This window comes from Macaca nemestrina, chromosome 5, assembly GCF_043159975.1.
Source record: "Macaca nemestrina isolate mMacNem1 chromosome 5, mMacNem.hap1, whole genome shotgun sequence".
NCBI classification, from domain to species: domain Eukaryota; kingdom Metazoa; phylum Chordata; class Mammalia; order Primates; family Cercopithecidae; genus Macaca; species Macaca nemestrina.
Genome location: NC_092129.1, coordinates 27,969,716 through 27,993,446, shown reverse-complemented (window position 1 = coordinate 27,993,446; position 23,731 = coordinate 27,969,716). Strand labels below are relative to the sequence as shown.

Sequence of the window (23,731 nt, the reverse complement as noted above, 5' to 3'; positions counted from 1 at the left end):
TAGCATACTTTACAACTTGTCCACCTCTAGCCTTTCACATGTAAGTAGAAGAAGAAAGTAATTTTTTTGGTTTTTAAGGTATTAAAAAATTGTTCTAAATCGAGGCTTAAACTAGGAACTGTGTGCAATGTTAAGTGGTAATTACTAATTTTGTAATTGTTTTAAAGTTCTTGAAGATGAAGAATAATATTTTTAGGTGTTAACTGTAATGTGTCTATTTATACGTAGCATAAATTGTCTTATCTCAACCCTACTTTTACGTCATATTTTATTTGGAGATATATAGTATTTAATCATTAATATAATATCAGTTTGCTAATTTATTTTGATTTTCACCTTGCAGTTTTCTAATCATTTTCATATTTACTCACCATATATTTATGGGTTATATATTATATGAAAAATCAAGAAAAATTTTAAATGTTAATATTGTTCTTGAGTTATTTAAAATACTAAAAATATGAGAATCTTTATTAAGTCACTAAGTTGGCCTGAAGTTTTACCATCAATGAAAGTTTCTTGTATTACCATATTTCAAGGTTGAAAGCCATCAGGCTAGAGATACAAATACAGATAAAGTTCTACCCAAAGTTTAAAAATTAATTTTACCTGGGGAAAAGACAATGTTTAGGGCATAAGATGACTTTAGAGTTAAGCCTTAAATAAGAGATGGGGTTTTGCTATGTAAATAAGTTAGAAAAAAAATATCCTGGGCATAGATTTCAGAGCAAGGCAAAGTGATACAAATTTGTAGTATGCATATGAGGAACAGCAGTAATCTCAAGACCATTGTAGGAATTAATATAACCTGGGCTAAGAATGCAGTAAAAGGGCCTTATTTTAAAATTGGACTTGATTCCATGGGCAATTAGGGGGGTGGTGAAAAATTGTAAGTATATAAATAACACTCAAACGTATGCTTTAGGAAGAGTAACTCATAAAGGAAAATTTTGAAATAGGCAGATTAGGAAGATTCTCAACAATGTAGTGACCTGTGTTAGGACCTGGACTAGGGCATTAGTTATGAGATTGGAAGGGAGAGAAATTTCATTAGCACTAATAAAGAAGTAGATGCAGTGGAATTTCATAACTGATGATAAGCTTTGGGAGGGAAGAAAATAAAAATAATGTAATGACAATAGCCTTCTTCAGACTGGCTGCTAGAAGAATATTGTTAATATTCTTAATAACAATGAAAAAGAAAAGCGAAATAATTTGAAGAGGAAAGGCAAGATTAATTTTAGATAAATTTAAGTCAAAGTGCTAGTAGCACATGAAGGTAGCATCACATAGGTAGTTCTGGAAGTAAAACTAGAGCTCCAGACAATGATAGGCTGGAGATGGACACATGGGTGCCCTTTGCATGGAGGTAATTGAGCTTGTCGCAGTGAGATAAAGCAACACTTATATTCGCATTTGTTTGGGGAAAGAACAAGGAGAAATATAAAAGCAGACTAAAATAACTTCAGTAACTGCAGAAAAAAAAAACTTTCAATAGAAAAGTGGTGGTCATGGGATTTGTCAGGTACATAATATATTAATAATTTTCCATACAGAATTCTCAGGGGAGTGACACTCAAAAAACTAAAAGAGTGACAAATCGAATGAGGAAAGAGGGAGTGAAGTGTATGAGAAATGATGATGAAGATAGTTGGCTGGGAATAAAAAATAGGATAGTAGCTGGTGTTTTAATTTAACCTATATCCATCTCTCTCTCTCTCTTTTCTATTATACTTTAAGTTCTGGGGCACATGTACAGAACGTGCAGTTTTATTACGTGGGTGTACATGTGCCATGGTGGTTTGCTGAACCCATCAACCCGTCATCTACATTAGGTGTTTCTCCTAACGCCATCCCTCCCTTTGTCCCCCACCCACCGACAGGCCCTGGCGTGTGGTGTTCCCCTCCCTGTGTCCATATGTTCTCACTGTTAAACTCCCACTTATGAGTGACAACATGAGGTGTTTGGTTTTCTGTTCCTGTGTTAGTTTGCTGAGAATGATGGTTTCCACCTTCATCCATGTCTCTACAAAGGACATGAACTCATCTTTTTTTATGGCTGCATAGTATTCCATGGTGTTCAACCATTGTGGAAGACAGTGTGGCAATTCCTCAAGGATCTAGAATGAGAAATACCATTTGACTCAGCAATCCCATTACTGGGTATATATACCTAAAGGATTATAAACCATTCTACTATAAAGACACATGCACACATATGTTTATTGCGGCACTATTCACAATAGCAAAGACTTGGAACCAAACCAAATGCCCATCAATGATAGACTGGATAAAGAAAATGTGGCACATATCCATCTCTCTTTTAGTCTCAGAGGTAGTGTTTCTCCTTCCCTTCAAGACCAGTTTCTCCAGTTTTTCCTTCCAAATCAGTCATCCATCCCATTTTCTGGCATCCTCCTCTTTCTTGTTACTGGCATTGTTCCTCATCTTGGAAATGTTTTTTCCCTGATTCAAAATTATTTCATTTCCTTGATTTACATCTTTCTCTCTCTCTGTGTCTCTCTCTCTGTCTCTCTACCATTTTATCTCCTTCCCATGTTAGCCAGCTTTCTGAATGCTGGAGTCCTAGTGCTGCCTCTGGCCTTCTACAAAGACTAAGCTCCTGCCCCTGCCATGCCACTGAAGCTCCAGCCAGTGCTGATGACATCATCATTGCTAAGCCAACAGAACCCTTCCATCCTCATGTTACTAGATTTCTCATTGCATTTATTACTTTGTCTCTTCTCCAAACTTCTCTGTTGTTAGGTTACCATGACAGTATAGTCTGCTGGTTCTCTCCATATAGTTGGCCTTTATTTCCGGCTTCTTTGTGTTTTTTCTTTCATTTGTTGCCTGGTAATTGTTGGTGTTCCTCATAATTCATTATTAATCCTCTGAACTTCTCATTCTGTACCATTTTCTTTTGAGATATATCTGCTTTCAAAGTTGAAACTCTGCCCTATATCACGAAGTTTTTTCAATCCTGTGTCCCCATCTCACAGTTTTATATGAATTTCAGGCTCGTATGTTCAACTGCCCAATAAATACCTTCAAATCACCTTCCCAATAGTTAATGCATGCTGGGCTTAATACCTAGGTGATAGGTTGATAGGTGCAGCAAACCACCATGGCACACGTTTACATATGTAACAAACCTGCACTTCCTGCACTTCTACCCCGGAACTTAAAATAAAACTAACACTTAAAAAAAAAAAAAAATTCCCCTTCACGGCCAGGCGCAGTGGCTTATGCCTGTAATCCCAGCACTTTGGGAGGCTGAGGCGGGCGGATCACGAGGTCAGGAGATAGAGACCATCCTGGCTAACACGGTGAAACCCCGTCTCTACTAAAAATACAAAAAAAATTAGCCAGGTGTGGTGACGGGCGCCTGTAGTCCCAGCTACTTGGGAGGCTGAGGCAGGAGAATGGTGTGAACCCAGGAGGTGGAGCTTGCAGTGAGCCGAGATCACACCGCTGCACACCAGCCTGGGAGACAGAGCGAGACTCCATCTCAAAAAAATAAATAAATAAATAAAAAAAAAATGCCCCTTCACATTCAACCTTTCTTAATCTAAACTCCTCATCTTCTCTTTCCAACTTACTGTTTCTGTTTCTTGAGCATATTTTCTCTTATTTGTAGCCATTACTACCATACTAATTCAAGCCTTCAGTGTCTTCTGCCAGAACAACTGAAATAACCTCATGCTGCCCTCATGTTTTTATTTTTATTCCACTAATATTCATGTAGTAGAACATCCCAATAGCCACAATAATTCAGTCAAACCACAAAACTGAATAAACCGCTTAAAATTTAATACTCTGTTCCCCAGTTTTCCATAAACTAAAATCCAAGCTTGTTAAAATGGCATATAGCATGCCTCAAGAACTGGCTCCTATATCCTTTCCAACTTCATCTTTAGACATGCCTTGTTTTCTATGCTACAACAATCCCATAATGCTATGTTCATAATTCCGAGTATGTTAGAAGACTGTAGGAAGATTGCAGCAGGAAGTGATAGCCTTGTGAACAGGTTAAGTAGTTAACATCACCTGAGAATTGATGAGAAACCTCTCTTTCCTCTTTCCACTGTAATATGTATCTGGAGACCAAATTGATGCAATATTTTTTCTTTCATAATTAGTGATTTATTCCAATGTTTCAGTCAATGACCGCTCCAGGCAGTACCTGTAAAATCTGAATAGATCCTGGACAGTTCTTATATTTCTGGCAGTTTCTTATATCTTTGGAAATAATAGTTCATCATGCTACAGCTGTAGGTCTACCTCTCGGAAGTAATATGTGTCATATGAGAGACACTTCAAACCACTGCACAATATTTTCTTACCACTTCTCACTTCCTCACCACTATTCTAGCATACTTCTCCTCCAGACAAGTCTCACTTCTCCTTTAAAAGTACCTACTAGGGTGGGCACGGTGGCTCACGCCTGTAATCCCAGTGCTTTGGGAGGCCAAGGCAGGTGGATCACCTGAGGTCAGGAGTTCAAGACCAGCCTGACCAATATGGTGAAACCCTGTCTCTACCAAAATAATGATGATGATAATAATAATAATAATAATAATAATAATAATAATAAAATAAGTAAATACAAAAAATTAGCTGGGCGTGGTGGCGGGCACCTGTAATCCTAGCTACTTGGGACACTGAGGTAGGAGAATCGCTTGAACCCAGGAAGCGGAGGTTGCAGTGAGCCAAGATTGTGCCATTGCACTCCAGCCTGGGCAACAAGAGCAAAACTCTATTAAAAAAAAAAAAAGTACCTGCTAATACTGCTAATAAAGGGCATACATAAGAGCCTCCATGGGTGATATAGCGGAAAAAAGGAGGGATGTCAACTGTATTGGAGATTTGTGTGCTGAAGGAAAATTGTAGGGAAGAATAGTGAAATAAATGCCTGAAACTAAATAAAACCAATGTCCCAGCTCCCAATTTAGCTCAAGAATAGCCCTAATCAGGGCATTACGTTCCAAGTGTGTTAACTGCTTTGTTTCCTTTTCATTAGTTTTGATTTCTGAAGTGTGAAATACGAATCTATTTTTTCTAAGTAAGCTTCTACAAATGTAGAAAAAAGAGAATTTCTTCACTCAGCACTAAAGGATATTCCAGATATCTTGTGGTATAGAAAGAGAAATTGATGACGGTCTTCTTTTGACTCCAGGCAGTTCAAAAATTCACTTACTTAGATGAGCTATTTATTTCTAATGTTTGCTCTTCATAGAATTAGAATTGATGAATTTTACATTGGAACCAGAAATGAAAGGATAAACATTTTATGGGAAATGTCATCTTCTCTGTATAGATAATCAGCATTTCCAGTGATCTTTTGTGAGCAACAAAAAACATAGTGCTTTAAAGGACTAGCCTCCTCTATTTAATATGTGTGCCAGGAATTATGAACCTATCATTGGAAAGAAAATTTGGTCTTTATAGGTAAGTCACATTACAGTTGTTTTCTGAGAGACATTTACTCTTCAGGGGATTCAATTAAAATAACTAAAAAACACATATTTCCTAAACACACTTATAATGATTATTCTGAATAAAAGAATTATGAATAGGAATACCTACCTATGTGGCTCTTTTATAGTTACAAATGGTCAATGTTTTATTTCCATGTTGATTTGAGACAGAACATTCATAGAATAGACTCAGGCACCACACATCTTACTAGCCTCTTATAGCGTACATTGTAAAGTGTAGCTCTAATTTGGCTTTCAAAGGTTTCTGCATTTGGTCCTATTCTCTAGTTTTAGACTATCCCTTATCTCCTCTCTGGAAATCCTCTGCTCCAACTACACTTCCTCTAGGAACATCTAAGTCTTTCCCACTCCTTTGCCTTTCCTCATGTATCACTGGCTACACTTAAAATCTCCTTTTCCAGGAAAACCACTAACATTGAAACTGATCTCTTTTCTCTCTCAAATGAAAATATTTATTATCAAGACATATCTTTTGTCAAGTGATATATCCAACCACAAAACAAATCTATATTAATTAATTATGTTAGGAACAATGCTAGGTGCTATGGTAAATGTAAGTAATACGTTTCTAAGTATGCTATAAGTCAAAGAAAAAAAGTGGAATTTTGGAGATCTAATGAACAAATGTGTGATAAAATTTATATGCTTTTAGAAACATTCATCAGAAAAGGAAAAAGGATGAATAACAGATAGCTAAGAAGTCAATATTTTTTAATTCATAAAATTAAACCCAAAGAAAGTAGAAGGAAGAGAAATAAATGAAAGAGCAGAAGCTATTAATTTAGAAATCAAATAGTACAACAGGAAAAGTCAAAATATTATCAATAAAATACAATAAAAATTGTGAATGCTTATGAAAATATATTAAGAAAAAAAGAGAAGGTATAAAATATCAATATCAGAAATAAAAAAGATCATCATTATAGATTCTATAGATAATAAGCAAATAAAAAGATTTTCTAATAAACTAAAACATTTTAATAAAATTAAAATTTTAAATTTATAATTGTAATTCTGTTCCCCTCCCTCAATTTTAGCCAGATGGTTTCACTGGTGATTTATTTCAAATATTTAAGAAAAAATTAGCACCAATCTTACATCAAATTTTCCAGAGGATAGAAAAAGAGGTAATATTCTCTCATTATATGGGGTGAGAATGACTTTAATACCAAAACTTAGAGCAACATATATATATATATATATATATATATATATATATATATATATATATATTTCTTGTGAACCTAGAGGCATAGGTCTAAACAAAATATTAGCGATTAAGTCTGCTAGTACGTATGAAAGACAAAATGCAGTCAGCTTGGCTTAATCTCAGAAATGCAAGCTCAAAAAAATTAAAATACATACAAATTGATGTAATTAGCCAGAATAAAAGGAAATTATATTCATCATAGTAGATGCATTTGATATAATTCATCACCAGAGTAGAAACTTACTTAACCTGATAAAACATCTGCAAAAACCATTAGCAAGCATCATACCTAATGGAAAAAATTAAAGGTTTTCCCTCTGCTAATCAAAACAAAATAAGGATGTTTGCGATCACCACTTCTATCACACACCATAGTGGGTTTTCCATCCAGTGCAGTAAGATGAGAAAAAGATGTCATAAGTATGCAAATAGAGAAGTAAGAAGTAAAACGCATTATTCACAAATGATATGATTATCCCCTTAAAAAATTCAAAACAGTCTATAGAGGAAAATTGCTACAACTGAGTAACTAGCAAGTTTTCTGCATAAACTGTCAAATGAAACATAACTTTGCTTTAGAAATCAAGAGCAAAACTTTGGAAAATAAAGTGAAAGATGACTACGATGCTGTTCTAATATGATAGCATCAAATCCATAAAATACCTCGAGATAAATGTAACAAATTATATATAACATTCTTGAAGATCTCTTACATTTTAACACATTTGTGAAATTAAGGAATACAAAACTCAGTGGAAGGATATTTTATTTTCACCAATCAGAAGACTTGATTTTGTAAAGATATCGATTCTCAGATTGATCTATGGATTCATCATAATACCAGTCAAAATTCTAGCAGATTTCTTGTGGTTGCTATTGTTTTATTTAAATTGATAAGCTGGCTCGATTTTCATATGAAAAAGCAAATGTCTAAGAATAGCCAAGACAATCCTGAACAAGATCAAACTGGAAGGTTTGTAGTAGTAGATATTAAGAATTATCTTAAACCTACAGTAGTAATTAAGACTGAGTGGTATCAGTAAGGAAAAAAGTAAACTTTTATCTCACAATGTCATACACAATAATAATTCAGTGGATTGAGTTTCTAAATTTAAATGATTAAAAATTATAATGCTACCAGGAAAAAATGTGGAAAATTTAAAATATAACCATGGTGGAGGCAAATCTTTTTAAATAGAATACAAAAAGCATGAGTGACAAAGGAAAGACTGTTAAATTGAATTTAATTACCATTAAAACTCCTGTTAATGTAAGCCAGAATGAAAAAATGTAAGTGGAAGAAGACATTTACAGTATATGTATACATATGTGTGTGTGTATATATATATATATCTTTAAAAAGACTCATTTAGAATATTACAAATGCATACAAATCAATTTAAAAAACATTAAGAAATTAGGCAATAATCTAAAGAGGCACTCCACAGAAGAAGTTTTCTAAATGCCAATAAGTATATGAGAAGCAGGTGGCATTATTAAGTATCAGGAAAGACTGAAATTAAAGCCAACATGTGATACTACTACATAGAAAGATGATATTTTTCTAAGAGACAATATTAGGACTTGTGCAATTTAAAAGAAAATTATTTTATTTTATTTTATTTTATTGTTACAGTGTAAGGGAAAGATATGAATGAAATTAGCACATCCTTTCCCTACTTAGATTTCTTGTGCTTCCAGAATCCTATTGCTAGTGTCTGAAATTCTGGAGAAGTTTTAGCCATTATCTCTTCAAATATCACTTCTTCCTCACATTCTCTAATCTTTTATTTTATAAGTTCAATTGCATGTATGTTAAGATGAATTATATCTTCTCTAGGTCTGTTAACTTCTTGTATATTTTCCATCTTTTTGTTTCTCTAGGGTGAATTCCAGGCTATTTCTTCAGATATTTATTTCTACATTGCACTTTACTCCTTACCTACGTCTAACTCATCTATGAACAATGTTAATGTTATTTTTGTAGAAATTTTCTTTATTTTTCAAATTTAATTTGCCTTTTAAAGAAAATGTATTTTAGCCCTAAAATGAGATTGGATGAATAAATAGGTGTTAGCTTGTAAAAGTGAGATGATTGTGTTTTAGGCAGAAGTACATAAAATAATAACAGCTTCTATTTACTGTGTTATATGGCCGCCACTGGGCTGATTTTCTTAAATTGTTTTCACTTAGACCTTAAAACAGCCCTCGTAGCACGATCTGTGTTTTTAACATAAAGAGTAAGGCTCAAGGTAAAATAATGTGCACTCATTTTTGCAGCAATTCAGTGGTAAAACTGGACTATACACTCTAAAACATTCATTGCTCCTTCTTCTAGGACATATAATCCATTAGAATAACCAGAATTGTGGTTGCCCTTCAAGGGAATTTGATAATTCCAGGCTAAACTGCATAGTTGTTTTCTGGTAATAAATCAGTTCTGGAAAGTCATCTCAGGAGTATCTTGGGACTTGTGCCTTTATTTCAGCATTAAAGGCCAACTTGCTTAACCCTTTCCACTGTCCTAACCCTAATACTGACTATAATCTAACAAACAGGAAAATAAAGAACATAGCATTCATTGGCATTTACCCTATAATACCTTGTGTTATATAAGATTTCTCTACAGGTGTGATTTGAGAGGTTCATACATATCTATTTGCTTTTTAGTTTAACATTTTCCTTACTTTACAGTCATATGGTTTGCTCTATTTTTGGGTCATAACTGGGTAAAATAATAGGTTACTTTCCTGGAAATATAAGTTATTTTTTTTAACCAGTGCATATTCAATTTTTTGGATATCTTTTTGTTTCAACAGATATAATTAAAAGTGAAATTCACCTCATTTTCTCCCTCTCTCCCTCTCTCCCTCCTTCCTTCTTTCCTTCTTAATTACATTGACTTTTTTGAAAGATCAGGACAGTTACCTTATAGACATTTTGAATTGGTCTGATTATTTCTTCACAATATGGTTTAACATGTTCTGTACATCCTGTATTTGATTAAACTGAAAGCTAAATCTGGCTTAGCTAAATTTCAGTTGGATACTTTGGAAATAATACTTTAGAGATGATACTGTATATGCCACACGGCACCTCATCAGGAAGCACAAGATGTCTGGATGTCCTGATATGAATGAATGTTTCTAAGTTTCATCAATGGGTTAAGTTGGCTACAGACACATTTCTTCATTTTAAAGTTGTGTTTTTTCCTCTTGCAGTTCTATGTGGGATGATACTTGGGTGCAATAGCAGTAATCAGTTCCTCAGCAATCTTTCATCTAATGATTGCTAATGAACTCCGAATATTTTCTTGAATTAGTTCTTTCAATGGGGTGCACCAATTCTGAGTGAATAATTTGTACTGTTCTACTCTTCGACTGTCAACTACTGTAAATAGGTAAACAGTGAATACTTCACTGAGAGCAAAACATCTTAGAGAAAGGCTACAGCACCCAGATAATCCTTTTTGGGTTACTGATGATTTGGGATAGTTTCATTTAATATTTAAATGAATCTAAAGCATGACTACACTATTCTTTCAGCTGATTAAACCATGTTAAGTGTGAATTTAAAGGAGCATCTAGTTGACATTTACAAGACACTAAGTGACTCCAGCAATAACCTGGAATGTAAGTAGATTAATCATAGTCCTGTCAAGTGGAATTCTATGTAGAGCTTGTTTATCAAAGCGGAGTGTAAAGGAATAAATCAGATACAATTGTAGAAATGTAGGCAGAAGAATGCAAAGGATTGTCACTTTTTTCTCTAATTCTTTAGATATAAAATCTGGTTTCAATTGCATTATTAGAGAAATGAGAAATGTTTAAGAAGCTTCAAAATAACTTGTGTAAAAGAAAAATTTCGTATTAAAATAACTCCAAAATGCTTTTTTTTTTTAATTTTAATTTTAATTTTTTTTTTTTTTTTTTTTTTTGAGCAGAAGCAGTATTTCTGTCTGGAAATCTTCTTTAAACCTTATCTTTGTTTTGCAGCTGTACCTGGAAAGAAGGAAGAGAAAACAACCAAGACAGTGGAGCAAGGTAAAAAAAAATGAAGGAGGTTGACATTATCTTCTTTAGAAAGACAACAGCATGCGGAGGAAAGCACTGGATTCAGACAGGCGGAAGACAATAACCTTTAAGTCTGTTGGTCTTTATCACTGTCCTTGCATGTATTTCTGTGCCAGGGAGAATGTGAGACAGCAATCTGGGTTGGTCTTTCTTTTGTGTAACTAAACTTTGAATATCAGTTCTGAACAGGAAAACTCTACAAACTGCTTAATTACATCAGGAGACATGCTGAAGATTGTTGGGAATAAGACAATGATCCAGGGGAACTGGTAGACATATTCCTATTTGATTTGTGGTTTTAACACCACCTTACTGATCATAATTTGAAAAATAAAGATAGCCCAATCCTATATATGCAACAACTATTTCTATTGCTTGAAAAAATAATATGTAAAAGTTAAAATGAAGAAAACAACAGCAAAAGTAAGTGGAGTATATTATATGACATATTATGCCTTCAACTATTCATTCTCCCAAGAGGTCTGAAATTTCAGTGTTATAAACTATAATTATATAAAATAGTTAATGAATTTTCTTTGTATTTATGTAGCTATATCATAAGTAGATCACTCCAGACTCTGCTTGAGAAAAAATGCTATAGTACACTAAACTTAAAACATTTAAAGTGATGTGGTTTCGCTTAGAGCTCAAGTGTGCTAATAATTTTAATTGTTGTTCCCTCATGTCTTTGCTTTTATATAATAATACTATATTTATTATAATAAATTAAATTAGAACTTGCAATAATTTTGTCAAGAACAAAGTCTAAATGATTTCTCCTTCAAATTTGAGATGCAATTAAATTTATGAAATTCTAATATCAGAAGTTAAGAACTTTTGACATAAATATATCAAGAAAATCCTTCAATCCCTCACATGCCAAATAAATAAACTAAAGAATTCAGTTAAGTAAAAAGATTGGTTAAGAATTTATTTCCTTGGGCTTTTCAAAATAAAATCCCATTATAATTGCATGGAAAATGTTTTCCAATTTATTTTGGCTTCTGGGGACTCTGAAATTTTACAATTCAGTAGATGTTTCTGTCGGTTTCTTTCTGAAGAAGAGTGGAATTTTAGTTTCTGAAACATAAAGTGGAAACACTGGATCCTAATTTCAGTGTGTTCAGTTACACACGTTTCTGAGTCTAAATTTATGCTTTAAAAAATAAAGATAATTATCCCTGACCTGCCTATCTGACAAGATGTTGTACAGGTCAAACATGAAAACATATGTGAAAGGATATGAACATTTTTAAACTTCTAGATAAGCATGTAACACATACTTAGGCATTTTTTCTTTTCTTATAAAATCAATTTCAACACAGATGACATAAATTACCAAACTACTTTGATTTCATTGAGTTTATAGCTTTCCCGCTCTAGTATAAAAGTGCTGATTACTCATGACATTCATAGGTTGTTTTCATAGCCACAGTATATCAAAAGAAAATTGACTAGAATATGAAACACCCACGCTAATAATAGTACCAAACAGACAACTGATTTGAAAATAGATTGTTTCTTTCTTCTTATCATCACATTGGTGTCAGTTTCATTAATTCTATAATGTCTCCTCTAGTGGACAAGAGACTGGAAATGGTTCATAGAGATATGATCTTACTCCTTCAGATGATTTTATAATTTTGTCTACTAAAATCTTCTTTTTTATCTTATCAAAGCTTAGGCTCTTGGATTGTGTGAAAAAGATGAGGTTCTTTCAATGGCTATTTTTATATTGACTTAGTAAATCATTTCAATTTTAAATATTGTATGACAATGGCCTCATAATTTTCAACCATAATCATAGGAAATAATATATTTGGATATTTTGCATATTTTTATGATAGTATATTACTAATAACTGATATGAAAAATAGATATGTTGTGTAGTATGAGAAGTGATAATGACATTCTATAAATTTTCTCATATTATTCTAATAGTTGTGCATAATGCTTTAAGACTTGTATACTTTGCTTTCTTATGTAGTTTTTAGTTATCTTCAGAAGTATAAATAATCTATTACTAGTTTATAATTCATTGAAATACGGTTAAATCCTCTTTAAATATTTATTTTTATTTATTTGTTTGAACATGTACACTTTATTTAGAAAAATTATATGATTTTTGTAACTCTTAATGGAGTTTAAGTACACTTTGTGATCTAAGTATAATTGTGCATATTGAATCTCTGGACTTAGATACTTATGGATATTCCAGTATCTCAAAATTAAGTTGAAAGTTTTATTACACAATAGCGTAGTATTCAATTCTCTTAACAATTAAAAGTCACTTCGAAAGTCAATTAAGTAGAAACAGGACAAAAAAATATTTTTGGGAAATTAAATAAAATTTGATTGTCTACTAACCATCAAGAATAAATTTTAACATAATTAGTAAACATTTTATTAAGTGTAAAGTTGGAGCCTGTTGATCATAAATGTATCAGAGTTCACTTCACTATAATAAAAGATTCAACTTTGCCTTAAATTAAGGAATGTTTCAAAATTCATAAATAGGCTAATTTGTGTCCACTTGAAGAGTTTCTTTCTTTGCTTTTGATGCTATTCTGTAAACAATGGTTCCCTATGTAATTGTAATAGTGTTTTACATTGTCACAACACCAGGCAAAACCCAAGTGCTATTGCAAGTTTTGTAAATCTGTCACTGTCCTCATCCACCTTATCAGATTCTTCTCTTCTTTGTGTATGCACTGGTCCTTTTAAAATCTGTGATGTGTACTGATTGTAGGTTTATTCCGTACTTTCAAGTGAATGTTAATAATATCTAAGAGTCATGATTTCCCTGAGAAAATTTTATCCATTTGAATACAACGAATGTTCATATTTCTTGGTGTATCAAAGTTATAACAAAAGAGGGAAACAATTTTTCATTTAAAATCAATGAAGTAAAACAAGATTTAGTTAACACAATTGTATTTAATTATTTGCTTAATATGTATTATAAAATAACTTATTTGCACATGTTGACTAAGTCATGCTGTTGACCCTCAATAAATGTTAAATTATAATAACAATATTATAGATTCCTGTGAATTCTAAACTTTTTGAAAATACTTTGTGCTTTGTTTGTTTAATATTTATTGAGCGCCCACAACTGGCTAGGCGCTGGGGAATGGGTATGAGGGGTATGACATGGGCTTTGGAGAGAAGATGGTCTATCCAAAGGCAATGCATGAAAATGAGCATACTCTCCATGTTCATGTAGTTTATATATTTTCAAGAGAACCATTAGCAACTCAGTTCTCCACTCCACTGTCTCACTTACTCACATAATACATTTTACTTCTTCTTACTCTTATTTTACTTAATATTATGAAAACAATTTATTCTTATAATTATTTTATCTCATTAATGGGAAATTACTTTCTAGTCCCTCCTTTTTTTTTTTTTTTTTTAGAGACAGAGTCTCACTCTATCGCCCAGGCAGCTGGAGTGCAGTGGCACTATCTTGGCTCACTGCAAGCTCCACCTCCCAGGTTCACGCCATTCTCCTGCCTCAGCCTCCCAAGTTAGCTGGGACTACAGGTTCCCACCACCTTCCTGGCTAATTTTTTGTATCTTTAGTAGAGACGGGCTTTCACCATGTTAGCCAGGATGGTCTCGATCTCCTGACCTCGTGATCCACCCACATTGGCCTCCCAAAGTGCTGGGATTACAGGCGTGAGCCACTGCGCCCAGCCTAGTCCCTCCTGTCTTAACTCTTTCCTCCCACTCACCTTATTCCTTTAATAAGAGACAGATCTAAATCCTACTTATCACAGCAGAATAATACATATTCAATGGAAGTTTGTATTGTTACATTAATTTCTTATAGAGGTCTACTTGCTGCCATGCAACATTTGAATCATGTGATTCAGACATTGGTAAGATAGCCATTCAACACTAAAGAGAATTTCAGCCCCCCAAAATGGGCAATGTGCGTCAACGATGTTTGTGAGGGAATAATCAACTTTATGTGTCCCTTTGACATTCTAGACAAGATTATATAAAATAAATTAGAAATGCATTATAATGTTCACCATACGATACAGCAAGAAAACACTTTTTGAGTTTAAGATTATTGAGCTGCTGTTTTCGTTTTTTATCTATTAATATTTACTTTCACTCTTACTATTATGCTGAAGCCGCAGTGGGTTGTATCTCTTTTTCCCTTAAGAATTTTTAATAGAAAGTATATTACAAGCTGCTACATTACAAAGTTGAGTGGTCAGAGCAAAGATTGTTTCCTGAGAAATTTTGTTTCCTTTTTATTTACTTTTTTCTTTTATTCACAGATTGACTGTCCACTAAAGGCCTATTTATGGAAAGAAAAATGGATTGGTATACACTATCTTAGATAAAGTTCCTTAACATCAATTGCTGTTGCAGATCCTGGAACAAATTAATGAAGTTTAAGTTTCATACTCTAAAATTAAATTGCAGACATAATCTGAAACCATCGGCCCTGTGTAAAAACGCATTGTTACTGTATTCTCATTGTAAATTAAGTCACATATTTCAGGTCAAGTAATTTTAGTAATGAAAATGAACGTTTTATCAATATTTTACACAACATTTACCTGCATCTTAATGACTATTATTACCCCAATTTTTATAGACCGATGATACAGTACAAGCTAGTTGTGAAGCAATGCTTTAAAAATCAAAATTTAACTCAGATCTTGGAATGGCAAAATAGTAGTTAAAAAGTTTTTTGGCTGGGCGCAGTGGCTCACGCCTGTAATCCCAGCACTTTGGGAGGCCGAGTTGGGCAGATCACGAGGTCGGGAAATCGAGACCATCCTGGCTAACACGGTGAAAGTCCGTCTCTACTAAAAATACAAAAAATTAGCTGGGCGTGGTGGCAGGCACCTGAAGTCCCAGCTAATTGGGAGGCTAAGGCGGGAGAATGGCATGAACCCAGGAGGCAGAGCTTGCAGTGAGCCGAGATCGTGCCACTGCACTCCAGCCTGGGCGACAGAGTGAAACTCCGTCTTAAAAAAAAAAAAAAAAAAAAAAAAAAAAAAAGTTTTTCGTCATTATGACCTGAAAATCTGAGTTTTACTTCACTTGATTTTTACACAGAAAGAAAGGGAAAAATTCTTTCCCAAACAAAACATCTACATCCTCATTTCAAGCCTTTACATTACATTCCATCGTCAAAAATTCTTAACTTGGAGTTAGCACTTACAACTTTGGCCTTCAAGGAAGAAGTAATTGATGATAGCCAGTGGCGATTATAAAATACCTGCTTGAACAATAGAGCACAGAGCTATCTGGAAATAACACTTCGGGCTTAGTTTAGCTCTATCAATAATTAGTTCTGTGACTGGGCTACTTATTTGCTTGCATTGCCTTTTTTTAAATAAGCAAATACTATTGCATTAAGCCATCTCTAAAGGACCTTCTATCTTTAATATTGTGCACTTCTCACTTATAAGACATGTTTTCCATGCTCGAGATATTTCCACATCGCCCCCAATGCTGAAGAACAAGCTGTCTTCCGATTGCAAGCACAATCAATCAACAGGAAAGTCCAATTTAGATTATAAAATGAAAATATCTTAAAATATTATTTAAATTTACTAAGCGGACTGATAATATTTAAAGTTTTGCTGATATGTTGCAAAAATGTCTCAGCAACAAGGCATGCTATCGGATGCCAAATTAGATGACATAAAATCCTTTAAGTACGATTGTAAGCATGAGAATTAGTAATAATAGCACACAGGATATAGAAATTATGCCCTTGATACATGCACAAAAATACTATAAAAAATGGAACAAAAGAATATACTGTCTCTGGAGATAGGATAATGCAGATAACAACTGTATATGACTGGTGGTTTCTGATTGTTTTTACAACATGGCAATAATTACTTTGTACTGTAAGTCAGTTTTTCACATATTCTGTTAGCAAAATTTTGCAAATTGATACAATGGCAGCAAAAAAAGTTTGGCTTTAGGATATTTAAATCCTTATCACTGGAAGCATATAAATTTAAATTCCTTAGAGGGTACCACAAGTGCCTTTGCTACCAAGCCTCAGTGTGACTTTGTAGCCAAGGCTCACTGCCTCATTATCCCACTTTCTCCATTCAAGAATCCACATTAACTTTCACACTCCATGGTATTCTTATGCTTTTTTTTAATGTTTGAAATGCCTTTTTAATTCTTCTTTCATGGCAAATTTTATCAGTTTTTGAATCCATCACAAATGCCAGTGTTTCTGTGAAGTCTTCTTTCATTTTCTCAGGTCGAGTTTGCCAGTCTTTCTGCCATGCACCCAGAGTTCTGAGCCCTCTATCGTTGTATTTAATCTGTCTATGTGGATGCATTACAACACAGTTCGAACTCCACACAGTCTTCTTTGTTCTTCCAGGTCTCAGTAGAAAAGAGACACTCAATAAATATCTATTAAATATAATACGGTTTATATTTTAAAACACAAACTTGTGTCCTCCTTTTATAATATCATTTTCAAGAGAAAGGACTCGAGGGCTCCTGGACTTCTTTATCCACAGGGGAGGCATGCTGTCACTCTGGTAAGCACAACAAAAAGAACAGTTTCCGGTGTGTTGAGAGGGCATTGGCTTTTATTTTACTCCAACCAAACCCTTTTTGAGAGTCTTGGACCTCAATTTTCTTTCTGTGTACATATCCATCGCAAAGATTACAACACAGTTAGTGTGGAGATTTTTTAAAAAGATTAATAAACATCTAAAAATATAAAAAAATCAAATTCAACAATACATAAAAAGAATTATATATGACCAAGTGGAATTTATTCCAGATATGCAAGTCTGCTTCAACATTTGAAAAGTGTTTAAGTAATCTATAACATCAACAGGCTAAAGAAGGAAAAAACACATGACCTTATGAATAGTAATGGTAAAAGCGTTTGAGGTAATCTAGCACCCATGGTTGAAAACTCTCAGCAAACTAGGAATAGACAGAAAATTCTTAAACTTGATAAATAATTTTTACAAAAATCCTACAGCTAACATTCTATTTAATGGTGCAAAATTAAAAGAGCTCTTGCTGGGGTCAGAAACACGACAAGGATGTTTGCTCTCATACCACTTCATCAACATTATACTGAAAGTTTTAGCGAATGCAACAATATAAGAAAAGGAAATAAATGGTACATAAGTTGGGAGAAAAAATTAAACTGTATTTGTTCAAAGATGACATACTTATTTATGTAGAAAATTCCAAAAACTTCCTGGAACTAATCAGAGAATATGACAAGGTTTCAGAGCACAAAGTTAGTATGCAAAAGTCAATTGCTCTCATATATCAGTAATGAAAAATTTGAATGAACAAGATTAAAAACACAATGATCACTTATATTGTCACCAAAAACATAAACACTTAGGTACATATTTTAAAATTATGTATAAGATCTGTTGGAAGGAAACCACATAAAGAAATAAACAGAAACTAAATAAATTGAGAAATACTCCATATTCATTGATAGAATGACTCAGTACTGTCAAGCTGCCAATTCTTCCTAAATTGAGCTACAGATTTGACACAATTCCAAAAAAATTCTAGCAAGTTATCTTGTGGCTATTGACAAACTAATTCTAAAGTTTATAAGAAAAAGCAAAAGACCCAGAAGAGCCAACACAGCATTGGAAAAGAAGAATTAAGTGGCAAACTGACACTACTGAACTTCACAACTTACTGTAAAAGTACAATAATCAAGACAGTATGACATTAATGAAAGAATAGACAAATAAATCAATGAAAGAGAAAACAGAACTCAGAAATGCACTCACAAAAATAGAATCAGCTGATCTTTGACGAAGGAGAAATAACAATTCACTGGAGAAAGGATAGACTTTTGAACAAATGGGTGTCAAAACAACTGGACATCCATAAACAAAAATAAAAAAGACAACAAAAAACCCTCAAAAATAGACTTTACATCCTCCACAAGAAAATTAACTCAAAGTGGATCATAGATCTAAATGTAAAACATGAAACTATAAAACTCCTGGGAAATAACGTAGAAGATTTAGGTGTCCTTGTGTTTGACAATGACATTTTAAATAAAACACCAAAGACACAGTCCATGAAAGAAAAAAATTATAAGTTGGGCTTATAAGATATACAGACGGCAATAAACATATGAAAAGATGTTCAACATAACATATAATTAGATTAAAACAATGAGATACCAATACACACCTATTAGAACAGCTAAAATGCAAAGCACTGACAATACAAAATGCTGGGGAGGATGTAGAGCAACAGAAACTCTCATTCTTTGCTTGCGGAAATGCAAAAAGACAATTTGATAGTTTCTTAGAAAACTAACCTTACTCTCACGATGCAATCCAGCAATTATACTCCTTGGTGTCTATCCAAATAAGCTGAAAACTTACATATATGCAAAAACCTGCATACGAATGTTTATATCAGCTTTATTCATATTTCCTAAAACTGGGAAGCAACCAAGATGTCCTTCAACAGGTGAACAGATAAATAAATTCTGGTACATTAATACAATGAGATTTTTATTCAGTGTGGAAAATACATGAGCTCTCAAGCCACAAAACTGCATAGAAGAACCTTAAATTATATTTCTAAGTGAAACATGACAATGTGAAGAGTCAACATGTTGTATAATTACAACTGTATAATATTTTGGAAAAGGCAAAACTGTGGGGAAAGTTAAAAACTCAGTGGTTACTAGGGTTTGGGGAGAAGAGAAGGGTGAATAGGTGGAGCACAGAGAATTTTTAGGATAATGAAATTATTCTGAATGAAACTGCAATGGCAGATATGTGTCATTATACTTTTGTCAAAATCTATAAGAAGTATAAAACTAAGAGTGAACCCTAGTGTAAATTATGGACTTTGGTTGATAATGATGTATCAATATTGCTTCTTGGATCGTAATAAATGTACCACACTCTTGAGGGATACTGATGGTGATAGAGCCTAAGTGTGCTTGAAGAGGGTGTCTTAGTTTGGGCTGCTATAACAAACTGCCATAGACTGGGTGGCTTACAAACAACAAAAATTTATTTCTCACAAATCAGGCTGCTAGAATGGTGATGTGCTGTGAGAGCCCTCTTCTGGATTGCAGACTGCTGTCTTTTTGTATCCTGACATACAAAAAGAGGGCAAGAGAGCTCTCTGGGGTTCCTTTAATTTTTCTAAGGCCACTAATTTTATTAATGAGGGTTCCACGCTGATGACCTAATTATCTCACAGAGGTGCCACCTCCTAATACCATCACATTGGGAGTAGGATTTCAACATATGAATTTTGAAGGGACACATTCAGATTGTTACAGAAAGAATGTACAGGAACTCTGCACTTTCTGATTAGTTTTGCTGTAATCATAAATCTGCTTCAAAAATTAAGGTCTATTAATTTTTTTAAGTGCATGGAAATCTTGAAGAATTAGTCCAGTTCACTAAGTTAATTTTGAAGTATATTTTGAAATTCTATACAATGAGTAGCAGAAAGATACATTAAAAGTCTCCTTTATTTTGATTATATTAATAATTATTCAGTTAACATTTTTTCTTATATTCAATTATATTTCTTCAACTCTTCAATATATGTCATCTTATAAATTAAGTTTCATTTTGAACAGTTACACTACAATGATAATGATTCTTGAGATCCCACATAAATGTGTTTTAGGACAGGATTTCTATTTTAAAAATTTCAAAAGACAATATAGAATATGTATAATGAATAATATTGTTATAGAAATAAAGAATGTATTATATCTTAAATGAATGGATTATCAGAGGTTATTACAAAAAAATAAATGGTCATAAATGTGTAAATATGTGTATGAGATTACTGAACTTTGGAAAGTCACTCAAAATTTCTTAGACAACAAAAAAATAAAATGTGAGGTAAACATTAGATTTAAATATACATAATTTTCATTTTTTGTCCAGGAAAACTATCAGATATTGGCCATTTCATTGTATTTGACATTTTTGCCAGACTAGGATTACGAATTGGAAAATAGCTAATCATGAAAGATGCTTATAATGATGATCAGGCTACTGTGTAAAGATTTGACGAGAAGTTTCCTGATAAAATGTGATTGGCACAAAATTTAGCAAATTTATTAACTCATTCAACAAATAGTTGTGGAATTTCTAGTATGTGTTAGACTACTTAGTTCCTGCTTCAGATATATTGTTTACAAGACTGTGGCAGGCTGGCAATCATAAAGAACATTGATGTTATCTGGTGATTCAAATGTACACCCTGTTCGCTTTTAGGGACAATTTGTGGTGATATCTACTCTATAATCCAGGAAGCTCCCAGAGGCATAGTGTAGCAGTTTAACACTAACTTTGTCATCTCATAGCCTGGATTCAAATTTTCCATTGGTAATTTACTAGCTGTGACCTTGGGCAAGTTATTTACCTCTTAGCTTCAGGTAAAATATCTATAAAATTATGGATAACACCTACCTCATTGGAGACAAGTGAGAAGTTAAAGCGATCTTATGTTAAAAATGCCTAACTACACAAAATAATGCTTCATCATTATACGTGGATACCAGAATTTCCTTGAGCCCTGCCCTCAAGGAAATTACAATATTGTAATAAAGTTATTATCTTAATTTAAACACGGAAACTTTGACATCTTAAAATGACGAGACTCCACTAGAAAAATTTCATGACTAATAAAGTTTTCTTTGAAAAAGTCTTCTTTAGTGGTTCAGTAGCTAACCCTGTCGCTAAGATATCCTAGTTCATCTCATCTACTTAACATTAAAATAGAAGTTAACAGAATGCATATCTAATTTCTTATCAAATAAAGGAGGGCTAATTTTATGTTTTTGTATCTTTACATACTGCTGATCTTTCTGAAAGAGCTGGATAGAGATGAACTAAAGTGCACCCTACCAATTTTGATTAGTAGTCAGATTATTAAGGCGCATAAGGATCAGAATATCAAAGTGTGTATATATGAATATTCAATGCTTGCAGCCAAGCTACACAGCCTCAAAACCAAGTAATTATGAAATTGAACCAGAATTTAGTCAAAGGAAAAGGATATTCAGATTGTTTCAAGAGAAGTCACTCAGCTAAGGTAATTTGAAGAACTATACTAATATAAGGAAGGGCTTATCAAAAAGACTAGAATACTGAGACTACTGCATAAGACTGTTATTTTGCCTTCTTATGCCATTGTATATGTCACCATTTTAACATGCCGATACAGCCCAGCTTGTCTAGAGTATACAAGTGTAATTGAAGGAAGCTCTTCAAAGAAGTATTTACAAAGTGTTATATAGTATTTTCTAGTTGATGCTTTTGGAATTCATTTATTCTCCATCCCCCCAATCTGTTAAATATATAACTTAAATTTGAGAGAATAGTCTAATTTCCCTTATTTACAATTTCTTGAGGAAGATCTTCCCATAGTCTTCACGTACTGACAACACTGTTCAGATGTCATTCAAGAAAATTTTATATTATGCTTTTGAATTGGTTTGTCCAGTTAGAGATAGAGGATTACATAGGTTGCAAAATTTTATTCTTTTTAAATAAAACACAAAGACTATGAAATAAATAAAATGAAGTTTCCAAGTTTAAAAACATAGCCATGTATAGATATAATTCAACTGGAAATGCTGTAAGGATTTTAAAACACATATTCAGGAAAAATAAGTAAAATGTTAAAAAAATAGATGTACCAAGTTCTTTAGCCCATAGAATACAGAACAGTTAAATGTATCATTATACAAAGTTAAAGATGGTGTCCTGACCAAGTTATCTCTAATTACAAAGTTAATGAACAGTGTCTCCAGTAAAATTAGTCTGTTATATGTTTCAGAAGAATTCAAAATTACTGTTACATAAAGCATCAATATATTATTATTTCCTTCATGATAATTATAAACACAGTATTTTAAACCATTTAGGCGACTTGAAAATTATGTCTCTGTATTTACTTATAAATTTTATATGTTGGAGTTTGTAGTAGATTGAAAATATTATAAAATATCTTCCCTAAAATATCCTGGCTTATCAAAATTGCATTCGAATTAAAATAAAACAAAGAGACATTCATGTAAGGGATTCACATATTAACTATGAAAACAATCATGCAATTAATCACTATTAGATAACTTTAGGAACAGTGCAGTATCATGTTAGGAAGCAACCAAAAGATGTTATGAGACAATTTTACTTTTTTAATGCTGTGTGATGATGTACATTATAAGTTACACTCTGGGAAATTATCAGATATCATTGCACTTTCAGATAAAGCTTGTCAGGTGGTTCTTTATAATTATTCTTTCCATCAGAAGAAAAGCCCAAAAAGTTTGGTACGTTGGTTTTATTCATTATGTTTGTGAAAAAAAGTATCTCAGATCAGCAAGCATCTTACATCTACAAAAGAGAAAGAGAGAGACAGTTTTTAAGTTATGTTTCTGAGCACTTCAGTAGAGCAAGCTGGGTAAGAAAGATTAAGAATTTTGGATTTGATTCTTTATAGAACCAGGGGATCTTAATTGCATGGTAATTTTGTTTACACTTTCCAAATTCACTTTCTTTATTTGGTCTAGCTATGTTAGAAAGCACCAACAAAATATTTTTATTAACATCCTCATTAAATGTCACTAATGATAAAACTGAATTTATACTTGGTCATTCAGAGCAATCAATAATAAATAATAGGCAGATCCATGGTATTAATAATTACTACTGTTTCCTTTAAACAGATGAACACTTGTAGTTTGGATTCAAAACGTTTATGCTTGTGTCAGGAAAGAACTCTAGGGCTGAGGATACAGAGGATTCTCTGTTATGAGACTTTCCATTATTTCAGCCTTTTGTCTTGTCTTTTTCATGAGCCTCTTTTTTTTTTTTTTAAGAATTCTTGCAGAAGGAAAAGGAAACACATATATACCTTTTATATTCTACAATACAATTAAAAGTAAAAGC

At 33.0% G+C, this 23,731-nt stretch overlaps 1 protein-coding gene across 24 annotated transcripts in view; it reads left to right on the top strand.

Annotated features, from left to right (window-relative positions):
- LOC105465538 (triadin) overlaps window positions 1–23,731 on the top strand; it is a 408,157-nt gene that overhangs the window by 262,654 nt on the left and 121,772 nt on the right. For all 24 annotated transcript variants that reach the window (XR_011623327.1, XR_011623326.1, XM_071096392.1 and 21 more), the window contains one exon: window positions 10,707–10,754. Coding sequence is in view for 22 of the 24 variants with exons in the window: in XM_071096392.1 (XP_070952493.1) it covers window positions 10,707–10,754 (48 nt within the window). In the remaining 2 variants the exon portion in view is untranslated. The remainder of the gene's footprint in view (window positions 1–10,706; window positions 10,755–23,731) is intronic.